Source organism: Ranitomeya variabilis, chromosome 1 (genome assembly GCF_051348905.1).
Source record: "Ranitomeya variabilis isolate aRanVar5 chromosome 1, aRanVar5.hap1, whole genome shotgun sequence".
NCBI classification, from domain to species: Eukaryota; Metazoa; Chordata; class Amphibia; order Anura; family Dendrobatidae; genus Ranitomeya; species Ranitomeya variabilis.
Genome location: NC_135232.1, coordinates 916,288,331 through 916,305,847, shown reverse-complemented (window position 1 = coordinate 916,305,847; position 17,517 = coordinate 916,288,331). Strand labels below are relative to the sequence as shown.

At 43.8% G+C, this 17,517-nt stretch overlaps 1 protein-coding gene across 3 annotated transcripts in view; it reads right to left on the bottom strand.

The window, feature by feature from the left end:
* The window catches only part of AFG2A (AAA ATPase AFG2A), a 701,600-nt gene that overhangs the window by 628,412 nt on the left and 55,671 nt on the right, over window positions 1-17,517 (bottom strand). For all 3 annotated transcript variants that reach the window (XM_077279095.1, XM_077279096.1, XM_077279097.1), the window contains exon 6: window positions 2,112-2,241. In XM_077279095.1, coding sequence (XP_077135210.1) covers window positions 2,112-2,241 — 130 coding nt within the window. The remainder of the gene's footprint in view (window positions 1-2,111; window positions 2,242-17,517) is intronic.

Sequence of the window (17,517 nt, the reverse complement as noted above, 5' to 3'; positions counted from 1 at the left end):
CATCTGCAAGGAGTTTGTATGTTCTCCCCGTGTTTGAATGGGTTTCCTCCCACACTGATAGACTGATAGGTAATTTAGATTGTGAGCCCCAATGGGGACAGTGATGATGAGGTCTGTGAAGTGCTGTGGAATTAATAGCACTCTATAAGGGAGTAAAATAAATAAATACGAGAGTTCAGATCCCTACAAACTTTAAAGTGGTCCTATTTCCCAGTAATATGCCACCACTCTACAAGGTGGTAACACCCTTTTAAAGGATATTGGGGCGCTTTAGTAAGAATGGTGCTTCATGCACCACTTTTGAACTCAAGTGCAGTGAACCATCAGATTTATTAAAAGTCGCCCACCTCTTAATAAATTTGAAGGATCTTTGACAGTTCTAATGACAGAAATTAAAGGGGTTATCTAGTCTCAGAAGCCAAGCCTGCAGTCACTGTAGGAGGCTGCCAAATCGCAATCGTACGCAATGTGCATAAAGTCATGATTCCACAAGAGGCCATCAGACCAAATCTATGTGATTTGCATAGTTGCAGTCATGTGCCAATTAGTCTCATTTGGCTTCTCCCAATAGAAGAGAATTGAGTCTAGTCAGTAAGTGACCACTAATGTCCCAGTCATATGCATGTGGTCACACACACAGGGAATACCAGGGAACTGTCACAATGTGCACATTGCGCACTGTAAGGCTACTTTCACACTAGCGTCGGACGACGCACGACAAATTGCGTCGTTGCGACGTACCGACACTAGCAGTGAATGCGCCACACAACAGGGGCAGCGGATGCTGTTTTTCAACGCATCCGCTGCCCCATTGTGAGGTGCGGGGAGGCGGGGGTTACGTTACAAGCAACGTTTTTTGGTGGCGACGGTCCAACGCAACACGACGCAACCGTCACATGATGGTTGCGATGTGTGGCAATGCGTCGCACTGCGTCACTAATGCAAGTCAATGGAGAAAAAAGGCATCCTGCAAGCACTTTTGCAGGATGCGTTTTTTCTACAAAACGACGCATAGCGACGTGCAGTGCACGACGCTAGTGTGAAAGTAGCCTAAGGATTCATCAGCCTCCAGTCACGTTGTAATTGCAGGCTTTGATTCTTCAAACGGACATTCCTTTTAAAATGGATGTGTGCTATAATTTGTGGCAAGCAATAAACAATGTATTGGACTGAAGGTCGCCCTGCTCCTTTCTTGTTAACCTCACTCACTCCAGGATTATCATTGCATGTAAGTATTTACCGTAAGAAATATTCAGGAGAGATCGAGCATAGGGACAGGCATAAAGACTTTCAGCCTTATTTCCAAAATTGAAAATAAATAAAAAACAAAAATATTGTAACCAATAATAGCTGTGTCCTTCGTGATAGCATAGGGTAAATGCACGTACACAAAGTCATCGTAAATAGTCATAAAGAACAATTACTTGTCTGAATGACTGTTTAAGATTTTATGGAGGTACATCTATACCCATGTTACAAGTAGGGACACAACTATTGCTTGTAGTAACTCATCCGTTTCTTTTATATTTATAATGAAGTTTCTAATAAAGCCTAAGGCTACTTTCACACTTGCGTCGTTTTAGATTCGTTGCAATGCGTCGTTTTGGGGAAAAAACGTATCCTGCAAATGTGCCCGCAGGATGCGTTTTTTGCCCATAGACTTGTATTGCCGACGGATCGCGACGTATGGCCATCCGTCGCGTCCGTCGTGCACTAGATACGTCGTGTTTTAGCGGAACTCCGCCCCCTCCTCCCCGGGACATAGAATGGGCAGCGGATGCGTTAAACTGCATCCGCTGCCCACGTTGTGCCGAATTTGCACAACGTACGTCGGGGCCGACGCATTGCGACGGCCCCGTACCGACGCAAGTGTGAAAGAAGCCTAAAAGGTTTAGGTTATCCCAGTGCTTGGTCCCTCAGTTGGAATATAGACTCTGTCATAACTAATCTTGCAGTGTCTCCATTCCAAAGTTCCAGAAACATTTCTAAAAAAAACAACCAGAAAAGTGAACAGGCTAAACCAAACAGGCCAGTCCATGAAATTACTTTATATTAGTAACACAAGTAACACTGCAAGTTAGAAAGCAAAGAAAGATCAAAGTCCCCCTTACTTGCTCATTATTTCTGGCCCATTAATAACTGAAACATGAGCACCAACTTCATTAGCGATTGCACGTGCTATCAGTGTTTTGCCTGTCCCTGGAGGCCCATATAGTAATACTCCACGTGGAGGAGGAATTCCTGCAAGGTAAACAACAAGGATCAATAAACAGTTCCTCCACGAAGTAGTCAAACAGATATTAAAGGATTTCATATGATTCACACCAGCTAAATGAAAGTTTTCATTGCCAAAACACAATGCATTCAAACCAAAGAGAACCAAATAAAGCACAGAACAAGTATAATGCAAGAATAGCAATCATATTCCTTCAAGTTACCATCATACTGACCCCAAAGTAACCCATAAATCATCTGCAGACACAAATGTTAACCCCTTAATGACAGAGCCAATTTTTACAATTCTGACCACTGTCACTATGAGGTTATAGCTCTGGAACACTTTCAACGGATCCCACGGATTCTGAGACTGTTTTTTCGTGACATATTGTAATTCATGTTAGTGGTAACATTTCTTCGATATGACTTGCGTTTACCGGTATTTATGAAAAAAAGGAATTATGGCGAAAATGTTGTCAATATAACAGAAAATACCCAAAAGTGACACCATTCTAAAAACTGCACCCCTCAAGGTGCGCAAAACCACATTCAAGAAGGTTATTAACCCTTCAGGTACTTCACGAGAACTAAAGCAATGTGGAAGGAAAAAATGAACATTTTACTTTTTTCACCAAAAATTTACTTTGAAACCAAGTTTTTTTTATTTTTACAAGGGTATCAAGAGAAAATGGACCAAAAGATTTGTTGTGCAATTTCTCCTGAGTCCGCCGATACCCGTATGTGGGGGAAAGCCACTGTTTGGGTGCATGGCAGGGCTCAGAAGGGAGGGAGCACCGTTTGACTTTTTGAATGCAAAATTGGCTGGAATCAATGGTGGCGCCATGTCCCGTTTGGAGACCCCCTGATGTACCTAAACAGTGGAAACCCCCAATTCCAACCCTAACCTCAACACACTCCAAAGTCTAATCCTAACCCCAACTCACCTGAGCCCAACTCTAACCCTAATGGAAAAATATATATTTTTTTATTTTATTATTTTTAGATAACTAAGGGGGTGATGAAGGGGGGGTTGATTTAGTATTTTTTTTTTTTAATTTGAAGATGAAGGCAACCGTGATTTCAGTGGTGATAGGAATCACTGCTCCAAGTGCTCCTAAGTTGGAAGAATGGCTACAACAGATCCCAGGAGCAACATCTGGGCTCTCTGTCTAGAAAAGCGTGATTGCCTGTTTGCTAGGCAATCCCAACATGTATTCAAGCTGTCTAGCAGTCGCAAATCATGCAGCTGCGTTGACAAACTACATCTCCGAGCACGCCGAAATACTCTGAGACCACACGAGCATGCTCGGAGAAACTCATCACTACTGGGAACAGCTAAGTTCCTGCGCAGAACCCTCAAACTACACCTGTCAAATTCCCAAATAGCATAGAATTTTCAAAATAGGGGTCACTTGAGGGGAAATTCTGCTCTTCTAGCATGTAGGGCTCTGTATATGGAGTAAGCAAACTATTCTAGGAAAATCTGTGATCCAGCATACAAATAGTGCTTCCTCCCTCCCTAGTCACGCCTGTGGCCAATCACTACTGTATAGCCACATGTAGGGTATTTCCACATTCAGCAGAAATTGTAGGACACATTTTGGTGCCATTTTTACCCATTTTCCCTTGTGAAAGTGTAAAATCTTGGACGAAATCAAAATTTGTGTGGTAAACATGTAACTCTTTTCTTCACTGTCCAATGGTATAAAATGCTGTGACACACCCGTGCTGTCAACATGATCACTGCACCCTTAGATGAATTGACAAGTGTAGTTTGTAAAATGGAGTAACTTATAGGGGGATCGGCAGTTCTGGCACCTCAGGCGCTCTCTCAGTGGGTCATGGCACACGTATACCATAACCGTAAAATCTGCACTATAATATGGCGCTCCTTGCCTTCTGAGGCTTCCACTGAGCCTGAAAAATATTTCCTGGTTACATGTATGGTATTGGAGCACTCAGGAGAAATTGTACAACAAACTGAGGGCCATTTTTTCCTATTAGCCCTGAGAAAAATTAAAAACTTGGGTTAAAACAACACATTAGTGGTAAAAATGTAATTATCCTTTCTTCGCCGCCCAATAGTATAAAATTCTGTGAGGCACATGGTGTCAACATGCTTACTGCATAACTATATGCATTCATTGAGGGGGTGTAGTTGGTAAATTGAGTTCACATATGGGGGGTTTCTGTTGTTCTGGCACCTAAGAGGCTCTGCCAATGTGACATGGCACCCTCAAATCATTCCAGCAAAATCTGAACTCTAGCATGGCGCTTCTTCCCTTTTGAGCTTTGCGCTGCGCCTCAAAAGTAGTTTTCTACCATATATTGGGCATGGGTGCACTCAGGTGAAATTGCACAACTAATTTTGGGGTCCATTTCTCCTGCTATCTTTGTGAAAATGAAAAAAATTGGGGCCAAAACATTTTTGTGGGAAAAATGATTTTCATTTTCACAGTTCAACTTTGTAAAATTTTGTAAAGCACCTGTGGGTTAAAGGTGCTCACCACACGTCTAGATAAATTCCTTGAACTGTTTAGTTTCCAAATTGGGGTTAATTGCGCGGGGTTTCCACGGTTAGGGCACATCAGGGGCACATGGCATCTGCTCTCGTTTTCAGCCATTTTTGCGTTCAAAAAGTCTAACTGTGTTGCTTCCCTTCAGAGCCCTGCTGTGCGCCCAAACAGTAGTTTTCCCCCGCATATGGGGTATCTGAGTACTCAGAGATATTGCATAACAAATTTTAAGTCCATTTTCTTCTGTTACCCTTGTGAAAAGAAAAAATTAGGAATAAAGTAAAATTATGAAAAATAAAGTGTACAAATGTTCATTTTTTTCTTCCACATTGCAATAACTCCTGTGAAGCACCTGAAGAGTTAATAAACTTCTGGAATGGGGTTTTGAAGACTTTGAGGGGGGTGTAAGTCAAGTGTCAAAAGGCTGTGAGGGACAGATCTCACACCTTGAACCAGCTAATCTCAGAATAAAAGGCTTGCTTTCCATTTGGATACCATTTGGTCTAAACTGCTTTGTTGAGAGAGCCATGATTCCATAAGGAGTTATGGAGATACTATATGTCTTAGCAGTACATCATGCATATTTTTAAGATCCCCAGAACATGGTGAACGCCCGCCTGGGTCTCTACCTGTTCTAGTACCCAGGGGTATGTAGATACATAGAACAGCCAGTAGAAACCAGATAGCACAGCTGTGTTGGGTCTTAAGGCGTATCAGAGACCTGGACGGATGCGATGGAGCCACAACCGCCTCCCTAGGACCGTACAATAAAGAGTTATGACTCATCTTAAGTTTTGGAGTATTTAGCTACCAGAGGCAAGGAGATGAGATTTAAATTCAGCCCAGAGGGAAGTGACAAAAAGGGGTTAGATGCTCGTGTAAAGCGTGGCCTAATGCTTTTCTCTGGGGAGGTCGTGACAACATATCATGCGGGGAGAAGTCAAGGAACAGAGGGGACCACAAGCCTCCCATGTGGCAGCCCCTCAACAGAAAGCCAGGTCTTTGATCTACTGGTAACTGACCCATATATTCTGCTATATCTTTTGTGTTACCATTATTGTATTTTCATATCTGACCATTGCATATGTGTAACCATCATGTATTTAGTGTATTGTCCAGTGTGCCCTTAAGGCAATTTAATATATAATTTAATCTTGAGATGCTCTTTCATCTCGGTCCACACGTCCGTTTCTTGGTTTAACTTTCCATGCTACCGGGGCTGGTTTATGGCCCAATAGACTTAACGGACAGGGCTTATATCTAACGAAGAACTGGTGGCAGTCATACTGGGCTGACAGGGTTCTGTTTCACTGGTGCTAGTGAAAGGTGCCTCTCAGTTTGTCAGGGTTGTGAGTAAGCGTGGTGCCACATCAGTGACTGCGTGTGCCACATCCTCTCACTCCACGTGCCTCCCTGGGCCCATGTGGACAGGGGGAGTGTGTGTAAAATTGTATGACCTTACGTGTTCCCAGGGGGTGCGGAACGTCATGTTAATGAAACTGAGGTGACCGCATTACTTGACGTCAGGCAGGGTGGCAACAGTGGGATTCTGATTGATCTCCCCGATGCCATCCTTCACAAGCTTTTAACATACTAACAAAAAAAAATAATGTTTAAAAAATTATGCAGATGTAAAGTAGACATATGGTAAATGTTATGTATTAACTATTTTGTGTGACATAACGCTATGATTTAAGGGCATAAGAATTAAAAGTTTGAAAACTGCCATTTTCAAATTTTTGCCAAATTTCCGATATTTTCACAAATAAACGCAAGTCATATATAACTAATTTTTACCATCATCATGAAGTAAAATGTGTCATGAGAAAAGAAATCGCAGAATCACTGGGATCCATTGAAGTGATCCAGAGTTATTACCACAAAGTGACACGCTGGTCAAAATTGTAAAAATGGCCTGGTCATGAAAGTGAAAACTGGGTTGGGGAGAGGTGGGGTGGGGAGGGGTGAAGGGGTCAATTCAAATATGACTACCCTTCCTCGCTACTCTGCTTTATTTTATTTTTTTTTACTACATCCTTTTTGACGACGCCTTGTTTGAGAATCACAGTGTATGCTGGAATACACTCAAAAAAGTCATCATCAGGGGGCAGAGGCTACAGTCTGAAATGAAGGACCCTTAACAGAGCGCACTGTCAGTGAGCATTGTAAGGAGAGAACAAGTGAGCAAAGACCAGCGATGCCTCCGCAAGTGACATCGCTTGCATGGACGGCGCTGGTCTCTGCGGATTCTCTCCTTACAACGTGCACTGACAGTGCGCTCTTTCCAGCTGGTCACTTCTGATCAGAGGAGTCGAGGGAGTACATTGTCACTGTGCAGTGAGAAAAACCAAGCAGAGAGAAGAAAAGTGCACAGTGACAACCAGTCGGAATTGACAACTGACACATGATTAGTAGAGTAGGGATTCTCAAACAAAGCTTAAAAAAACAGGAAGTAGTAAAAAAAAAAAATGCATCAGTTAGTGTGGTGAGGGAAGGATAGCGACTTTATAATTAAAGTATATAAGAAAAAAAAAGGATTATGACATTAAATAGATGAAGATTTAGGAATAAAAAACATTTTAGTTTTCTAAACCTCTGACCTTTCCCGACGCCTGCGCACTGCAGTACTTTACGCTGCCTCAACAGGGCAGACAAAGTACGCCTGCGCAGGAGCCGCAGCAGGAAGCAAAGAAAAAGACGTCATCCTATGAAGACGGGAGGCGCCGGACCCGGAACAAGACGCCCATCGGACCGGACCGAACCGGGACCGCCCCTGTGTGAGTATAATATAACCTGTTTTTCTTACCTTGCAGGTTACATAGGGAACTTATCTACAGCATTACAGAATGCTGTAGATAAGCCCTTGATGGCGGTGGCCGCATCTTATAGGCAAAAACTGGGCTGACAGATTCCCTTTAATTTATCTACATGACTTTGTAGCCAATTTACTTACAACATATACAACATTAAAATGAATTTTCCAGGATTAGTTAAACATGCTGCTTTCTTCTTAGTCCATGTGTTGTGTAGCAGCTAAACACAAACAACCTCTGGACAGGTATGGGACTATTTTTGGAAGAAAGCATCCATGTTTTTCTAATGCTGGAGAAGCCCTTTAACCCCTTAAGCCTTAAGGGTGGTTTGAACGTTAATGACCGGGCCAATTTTTACAATTCTGACCACTGTCCCTTTATGAGGTTATATCTCTGGAACGCTTCAATAGATCCTGATGATTCTGACAAGGTTTTCTCGTGACATATTGTACTTCATGATAGTGGTAAAATTTCTTTGATACTACCTGCATTTATGAAAAAAAAACGGAAATTTGGCAAAAATTTCGCAATATTCCAACTTTGAATTTTTATGCCCTTAAATCACAGAGATATGTCACACAAAATACTTAAAGTAATTTCACACATGTTTACTTTATATCAGCACAATTTTGGAACCATATTTTTTTTTTTTGTTAGGGAGTTATAAGGGTTAAAAGTTGACCAGCAATTTTTCATTTTTACAACAAATTTTTTTTTTAGGGACCACATCACATTTGAAGTCATTTTGAGGGGTCTAGATGATAGAAAATAACCAAGTGTGACACCATTCTAAAAACTGCACCCCTCAAGGTGCTCAAAACCACATTCTAGAAGTTTATTAACCCTTCAGGTGTTTCACAGGAATTTTTGGAATATTTAAAAAAAAAAAATGAACATTTAACTTTTTTTCACAAAAAATTTACTTCAGCTCCAATTTGTTTTATTTTACCAAGGGTAACAGAAGAAAATGGACCCCGAAAATTGTTATACAATTTGTCCTGAGTACGCCGATACCCCATATGTGGGGGTAAACCACTGTTTGGGCGCATAGCAGAACTCGGAAGGGAAGGTGCTCCGTTTGACTTTTCAATGCAAAATTGACTGGAATTGCGATGGGACGCCATGTTGCGTTCGGAGAGCCCCTGATGTGCCTAAACATTAAAATCCCCCACAAGTAACACCATTTTGGAAAGTAGACCAAATAAGGAACTTATCTAGATGTGTGGTGAGCACTTTGACCCACCAAGTACTTCACAGAAGTTTATAATGCAGAGCCATAAAATAAAAAATCATATTTTTTCACAAAAATGATCGTTTCGCCCCAAATTTTTTATTTTCCCAAAGGTAAGAGAAGAAATTGGACCCCAAAAGGTGTTGTGCAATTTGTCCTGAGTACGCTGATAACCCATATGTGGGGGTAAACCACTGCTTGGGCGCATGGCAGAGCTCGGAATGGAAGGCACGCGTTTGACTTTTCAATGCAAAATTGACTGGAATTGAGATGGGACACCATGTCGCGTTTGGAGAGCCCCTGATGTGCTTAAACATTAAAACCCACAAGTGACACCATTTTGGAAAGTAGACCCCTTAAAGAACTTATCTAGATGTGTTGTGAGAGCTTTGAACCCCCAAGTGTTTCACTACAGTTTATAACGCAGAGCCGCGAAAAAAAAAATTAATTTTTTGCTTCCACAAAAATTATTTTTTAGCCCCCAGTTTTGTATTTTCCCAAGGGCAACAGGAGAAATTGTACTCCAAAAATTGTTGTCCAATTTGTCCTGAGTACGCTGATACCCCATATGTGGGGGGGGAACCACCGTTTGGGCACATGGCAGAGCTCGGAAGGGAAGGAGCGCTGTTTGGAATGCAGACTTAGATGGAATGGTCTGCAGGTGTCACATTGCATTTGCAGAGCCCCTAATGTACCTAAACAGTAGAAACCGCCTACAAGTGACCCCATATTGGAAGCTAGACCCCCCAAGGAACTTATCTAGATGTGTTGTGAGAACTTTGAACCCCCAAGTGTTTCACTACAGTTTATAACGCAGAGCCGTGAAAATAAAAAATCATTTTTTTTGTCCCACAAAAATGGTTTTTAGCCCCCCAAATTTTTATTTTCCCAAGGATAACAAAAGAAATTGGACCCCAAAAGTTGTTGTCCAATTTGTCCTGAGTACGCTAATACCCCATATATTGGGATAAACCCGTTTGGGCGCACGGGAGAGCTCGGAAGGGAAGGAGCACTGTTTTACTTTTTCAACGAGAATTGGCTGGAATTGAGATCGGACGCCATGTCACGTTTGGAGAGCCCTTGATGTGCCTAAACAGTGGAAACCCCCAATTCTAACTGAAACCCTAACCCAAACACACCCCTAACCCTAATCTCAACTCTAACATAACCCTAACCACACCTCTAACCCGAACATGCCCCTAACCCTAATCCCAACCACACCCCTAACCCCAACACACCCCTATCCCCAACACACCCTTAACCCTAAACCCAACCCTAACTGCACCCCTAACTCCAACACACCCCTAACCCTAATCCCAACCGTAACCCTAACCACACTCCTAACCCTGACACGCCCCTAACCCTAATCCCAACCGTAAATGTAATCCAAACCCTACCTGCAACTTTAGCCCCAACCCTAACTGTAGCCCTAACCCCAACCCTAGCTCCAACCCTAACCCTAGCCCCAACCCTAACCCTAGCCCCAACCCTAACCCTAGCCCCAACCCTAACCCTAGCCCCAAACCCTAACCCTAGCCCCAACCCTCTCTAACCCTAGCCCCAACCCTAACCCTAACACTAGCCCCAACCGGAAAATGGAAATACATTTTTTTAATTTTATTATTTTTCCCTAACTAAGGGGGTGATGAAGGGCGTTTGATTTACTTTTATAGCGGGTTTTTTAGCGGATTTTCATGATTGGCAGCTGTCACACACTAAAAGACGCATTTTATTGAAAAAATAGTTTTTGCGTATCCACATTTTGAGAGCTATAATTTTTCCATATTTTGGTCCACAGAGTCATGTGAGGTCTTGTTTTTTGCGGGACGAGTTGACGTTTTTACTGGTACCATTTTCGGGCATGTGACATTTTTTGATCGCTTTTTATTCTGATTTTTGTGAGGCAGAATGACCAAAAACCAGCTATTTATGAATTTCTTTGGGGGGGGGTTATACCGTTCCACGTTTGGTAAAATTGATAAAGCAGTTTTATTCTTCGGGTCAGAAAGATTACAGCGACACCTCATTTATATTTCTCGGTCTCCCATGACAGCACTACGGAGAGAGGGGATCCGCCCTTCGGGGACAGGAAACCTACAGATACATAAGGGCGGTACCTCTCCCTCGCATCAGTTGGTTTCCTGTCCCTGAACGGGGAACCTCTTTTCGGCAGTACCTGCAAGGAAGACGTCGTATCCAGGGACCGGGACCGGACAGTCGAGTTCTGGCAGCGAGGAGGCTCCTGCCGCGGCTGGTCCGGCACCCGAAGCCGCCACCGCTGAGACCGATGGGGTTTTCAGGGTGAGCGGGGGAGAGGCCGCCGCCAGACTCCGAGGGACGAAGGGGCGCTGGTCACCCGGAGCTCCTGTGCCGGCTGCTGCACGGGCCGGGTGAAGAAAGATGGCCGCCGCTCCGGAAATGCGGCATCAACTTCCGGGTCATCTCCGCGCGCATGCGCGGCAATTTCTCCTCTCCCAGAGATGTGTGCAGGACCGGAAGTGACGGAAAACGCCGGAGCTGGCGCCGGATTTAAAAAGGGAGATAGTGCGACAACCATGTGTGCACCATCTCCCTTTAACTATGGAGGACAGCGACTCACAGCAGCTGCAGCCAAGGCAGCAGCATCATAAGAAAAATGACCCAAAGAGCTCCAGAAGTGGATCAAGCGGTCGATCCACACAGCGCAGCAGATCTGCTGCAAGGACTAACTCTCCTCCTCAAGAGGCTCCACTGCCAGATCCCGGCCCTCCTCCAGAACCGGTACCTGCCTCCACATCTGAATGGTGAGTGATCTCCGTGAAAGTACACATTTCCTATAATAGGGCTCCCTCTTCTCCCTTACTAGGGTAAGAAGAGCCTGGAGAAAAAGAAAAATAGAGTTTGTCCCACATGTAACAAAGCTTTGCCGGCAACCTGGGGAAAAAAGCTTTGTAAATCTTGTATCCAGCGTTTGTTATGTGAAGAAACCCCTGACTTCGCTTCTGAACTTAAAACCATAATTAGATCGGAAGTTCAGAATGCCCTATTATCCTCCAAAAAAGGGAAGGAAAAGGTGAAGGAGACGGTATATGCTCGCTCTGTCCGATCCTCATCTGAGGATGCGGACTCTGATGATTCCAAATCCTCCCTATCTTCCTCTGACGAAGATTCGGGCCCTCACTGCTTCCCATTAGAGGAAGTGGACGCTTTGGTTAAAGCCGTCAGGGCCACCATGGGGGTTGAGGATCCCAAACCCGATAAAACGGCTCAAGACATTATGTTCGGAGGTCTGACACAAAAAAAGCGGAGAGCTTTTCCATTAAACTCCAATGTCCAGACACTAATCAAAAAAGAATGGGAGAAACCGGACAGGAGAAATTCTTCAGTACCCTCGCTGAAAAGAAAGTATCCCTTCGATGATGAGGCGTCCACTTCTTGGGACAAGGCACCCAAATTGGACGTAGCAGTAGCCAAAGCTTCAAAAAAAATTTGCGCTCCCATTTGAGGATATGGGTACCCTCAAAGACCCCTTAGACAAAAAAGCAGTTACCTTTCTCAAAGGGGCTTGGGAATCGGCTGGAGGTAGCCTGAGGCCTGCAGTCGCAGCGACCTGCACCTCCAGGTCTTTGATGGTGTGGGTTGACCAGCTGGAAAGCCAGATCAAGGACGGATCACCCAGAAGTAAATTGTTAGACTCAATCCCTGCAATTAGAGCAGCAGCAGCTTTTCTAGCAGACTCCTCAGCGGACTCAGTACGTCTAACATCCAAGGCCGCTGCCCTCTCCAACGCGGCCAGAAGGACTCTATGGCTTAAAAGCTGGCCAGGGGATCTCCAAACCAAATTAAAGCTGTGTTCTATTCCATGCGAGGGAAACTTCTTATTCGGGGAAACCTTGGATGACATCCTCCAGAAAGCGGGAGACAAAAAGAAGGGGTTTCCAAATCTGGGACCAGCCCCATTTAAACAGTCCTTTCGGAATAGAAAATTTTTTCTTGGAAGACCTCCTAGAGACCAAAATAAATGGGAAGAAGGTAGAAGGCGAGATAGAGGCTACCTCTTTGGCAACACCTCCCGTGATAAAAAACCCACCAAATGACATTGTCCCTGCGGTGGGGGGAAGGCTCACCGCATTTCTTCCTGCTTGGAAGAAAATATCCAACAACACCTGGATTCTAAGACTCATACAATCTGGCCTAAAAATAGATTTCCTTTCCCTCCCCCCTCGAAATTATGTAGTAACAAAAATGAGGTCTTCGTCGGTAGAGCAAGCGGCACTAGAAAAAGAGATTATCTCCCTACTGCAGAAAGCTGTAATTCAGGAGATTCCTCCTCAAGAAATGGGGGAGGGGTTTTTCTCCCCTCTGTTTCTAGTACCAAAACCCAACGGGTCCTTTCGGACAATTATAAACTTAAGAAACCTAAACAATTATGTAAGAAATCACAAATTCAAAATGGAGACAATAAAATCTACAATAAAAATTCTCTTTCCAAATTGCTACATGGTTGTGATAGATCTAACCGACGCATATTACCATGTGCCCATCCACGAGAATTCTCAAAAGTTTCTCAGGATGGCGGTGTCCATAAAGGGAAAAATAAGAAACTTCCAGTACAGGGCCCTCCCGTTCGGGATTTCTATAGCTCCACGGATATTCACGAAAATAGTAGCAGAGATGATGGCCCACATAAGGGAACAGAACATTATCATAGTCCCTTACTTGGACGATTTTCTTATTGCCAGCGACTCGGCTCAAAATTGCAGAGATCAGAGAGACCGAGTAATGACTACTCTGACGGAATTGGGTTGGCTCATAAATATAAAAAAATCAAAGTTGGAACCCTCTCAGGTACAGGAGTTCCTAGGGTTGACGTTAGACTCTCGGGTTCAAGAATGCCGGCTCCCGGTCCCCAAAAAAGACAAAATTTTGGCCATGATAGCACAAACACTGCAAAACCCCTCCATGACTCTAAGGAGGGCAATGTCTCTACTGGGGTCTCTATCCTCATGCCTGCCGGCGATACCCTTTGCACAATTCCACACAAGGGAGCTTCAGTGGCACATACTAGAATGGCAGGTAATTTTAAAAAACAATTTGGAAAGCAGGGTCACTCTAAATTCCTCCGTTATTCATTCCCTCCTCTGGTGGGGAAAGAGCCAGAATATTTCAAAAGGGATTCCTTGGGTACCCAAAATATCTCGGGTAATAACAACCGATGCGAGTCCCAGGGGGTGGGGGGCCCACATGGGAAACAGAGTGACTCAGGGCAACTGGTCAATTCAGGAACTATCAGCATCCTCAAATCAAAAAGAACTCTGGGCGGTGTATCAGGCTCTCCTATCATTTCTTCCCTACATTCGAGGACATCATGTCCGAATTTTCTCGGACAATATAGTGACAGTAGCCTACATAAATCACCAGGGGGGAACAAGGTCTCGGTTACTGATGAATTCCTCCGCCAAAATTTTCCACCTTGCAGAAACGAATCTATTTTCCCTTTCCGCACTACATATTCTAGGTTCAAAAAACGAAAAAGCAGATTACCTGAGTCGAACTCAGTTGAGGCAAGGCGAATGGTCCCTGAATCAGTCTGTCTACAACCAGATCACGAAAATGTGGGGAACCCCAACAATAGACCTGTTCGCCAATCACAAAAACAAAAAAGTAAACAAATTTTGTTCTCTAAGCCCAGAAGGGAATCCCCAGGCTCTGGATGCTTTTCTCATTCCATGGACACACAAACTAACTTACGCTTTTCCACCAACCATTCTAATTCCGGCGGTCATCCGCAAGGTCAGAGAGGACAAAACAAAGATGATCCTTATTGCCCCATTCTGGCCAAAAAGGACATGGTTTTCCTGGCTAAGGATGCTATCGGTCTCAGACCCATGGGTTCTACCGAATCTGCCAGACCTATTACAGCAAGGACCGATCCTCCACCCACAGGAGACGAACTTGCATTTGACAGCCTGGCTTTTGAACGGGAACTGTTAATAAAAAGAGGCTTTTCAGACAACTTGGTTGCAACATTATTAAAATGTAGAAAACCTATTACTACTAAAATATATGGCAAAACATGGAAAAAATTCTTGTCTGTATCCAAAGTCAAAATCCAGGACGGACCTTCAATTAATAAGAAAGTTCCTACAAAAAGGGCTGGAACAAGGATTAGCGGTTAGTACTCTTAAGGTGCAGATAGCAGCCCTGGGTGCTCTCTATAACCAGAATATAGCAGCCAACCCATGGATAATAAGATTCGTTAAAGCGGTAACAAGATCAAAACCTGTAGTTACCCAAAAGATGCCCTCATGGGACCTAAATTTAGTCCTTTCAGCATTATCTGGTCCACCATTCGAACCTATAGACACGATTTCCATAAAAACACTGTCACTTAAAACCATTCTTCTAGTAGCCTTAACATCGGCGCGCAGAATAAGCGATATTCAAGCCCTATCCTCTAACCCTCCTTTTACAAAAATATTGGATGATAGAGTTACTCTTAGACCTGACCCGGCCTATCTGCCAAAAGTGGCGTCTAAATTCCATAGGTCACAGGAGATATCCCTTCCGTCCTTCTGCCCGAACCCTAGAAATAGGAAAGAACAGAACTTCCATAATTTAGATGTCAGAAGATGCCTAGTCCAATACCTAGATTCCACTAGGGAGTATAGGAAGGAAGGCTCTCTGTTTGTTTGTTTCCAGGGTCCCAGAAAAGGATTTCGGGCATCTAAAGGCACTTTGGCAAGGTGGATAAAAGAGGCAATAGCGTTGGCACATTCATCTACGGGAAATGCGATCCCGGACGGTATAAGAGCGCACTCCACAAGAGCAGTTGCTACCTCATGGGCTGAGAGGTCAGAGGTATCAATAGAACAGATCTGTAAGGCGGCCACCTGGTCATCACCGTCAACCTTTTTTAGACACTATAGACTAAATCTAGCCTCTATGTCTGACCTAACCTTCGGTCGAAGGGTTCTTGAGGCGGTGGTCCCTCCCTAAGCTTAGTCTCTGCAATTCTCTCCGTAGTGCTGTCATGGGGGACCGAGAAAGTCATAGTTACTCACCGATAACGGTGTTTCTCGGAGCCCATGACAGCACTCGCTTATTTCCCTCCCATCACGAGTGCGGTGAGCACCTTTAATTACATATGATTTATATAATGTATATATTACAATTTAGGCACGGGGTTCCTTTTTTGTTAAGAAATGTTATAATATGGTATTTTCTCTATTGTAAACTAACCTGGAGGTCCTCCGATGCTCTGTAAACCAACTGATGCGAGGGAGAGGTACCGCCCTTATGTATCTGTAGGTTTCCTGTCCCCGAAGGGGCGGATCCCCTCTCTCCGTAGTGCTGTCATGGGCTCCGAGAAACACCGTTATCGGTGAGTAACTATGACTTTTTTTATGTTTTCGCGCTCTTATACAATAAAAACTATTTTACAGAAAAAATAATTTTTGCATCGCTTTATTCTGAGGACTATAAATTTTATTTTTTCGCTGATGATGCTGTATGGCGGCTCGCTTTTTGCGAGACAAGATGATGTTTTCAACATGGTTATTTATATCCGTCTTTTTGATCACGTGTTATTCCACTTTATGTTCGGCAGTATGATAATAAAGTGTTGTTTTTTGCCTCTTATTTTTATTTTTTTTTTCGGTGTTCACTGAAGGGGTTAACTAGCGGGACAGTTTTATAGGTCAGGTCGTTACGGACGCGGCGATACTAAATATGTGTACTTTTATTGTTTGTTTGTTTTTTTCTTTTAGATAAAGAAATGTATTTATGGGAACAATATTTTTTTTTTCTTTATTTAGGATTTTTTTTTTTTTTTTAACATATGTGAATTTTTTTTTTAAACTTTACACCATTGCCCCAGGGGAGAGCATCATGTTATAGTGTCAGATCTCTGATCTGACACTTTGCAGTGCACTGTGTCAGATCTGCGATCTGACGTGCAGTGCTGGAGGCTTGGAGGCGCCTGCTCTGGGCAGGTGCTTGAAAGCAAACTCCCTGCAGGACCCGGAAGCAGCCCCGCGGCCATATTGGATCCGGGGCCTGCAGGGAGGAGGAGGTTGGAGACCCTCGGAGCAACGCGATCACATCGCGTTGCTCCGAGGGTCTCAGGGAAGCACGCAGGGAAGCCCCCTCCCTGCGTGATTCTTCCCTGTACATCCGGAACACTGCGATCATCTTTGACTGCAGTGTGCCAAGGGTTAATGTGCCGGAGGCGGTCCGTGACTGCTCCTGGCACATAGTGCCGGATGTCAGCTGCGATAGTCAGCTAACACCAGGCTGATCCACTATGACGTACTATCAAGTCACTGGGAATTAAGTCCCAGGTCACCTCGATGGGATAGTACGTCATATGGGATTAAGGGGTTAAAGACTTACAGGGAAATTCTTGAGAAAGACATGCCAGGCATCGTCTTTAAAGAAGCACTGGCATGAAAGTTTTTATCCTCTTAATATATTGCAGTCATCATATTATATGGCATTGTGTACTTACAATTGCTCATTTTGCTTTTGTACCCAGTATGCTCTATGTAGAAACAGGAAGTCTCTACTCCCTGTATGACTCATTTCCGTCTTCATCTCCCACCCTCCCCCCCCAGGGACTTTTGCAGTGATTATGTCTCATACAGGAATAGACCTCCTTTTTGTACATACAGCTTAGAAGGATTCCGCTAGACTGATTTTAATCAAGTGATGTCAGAGTTAATGGGAAAAAAGAAGAATTATCTGGGTAGAAAGGCAAAAT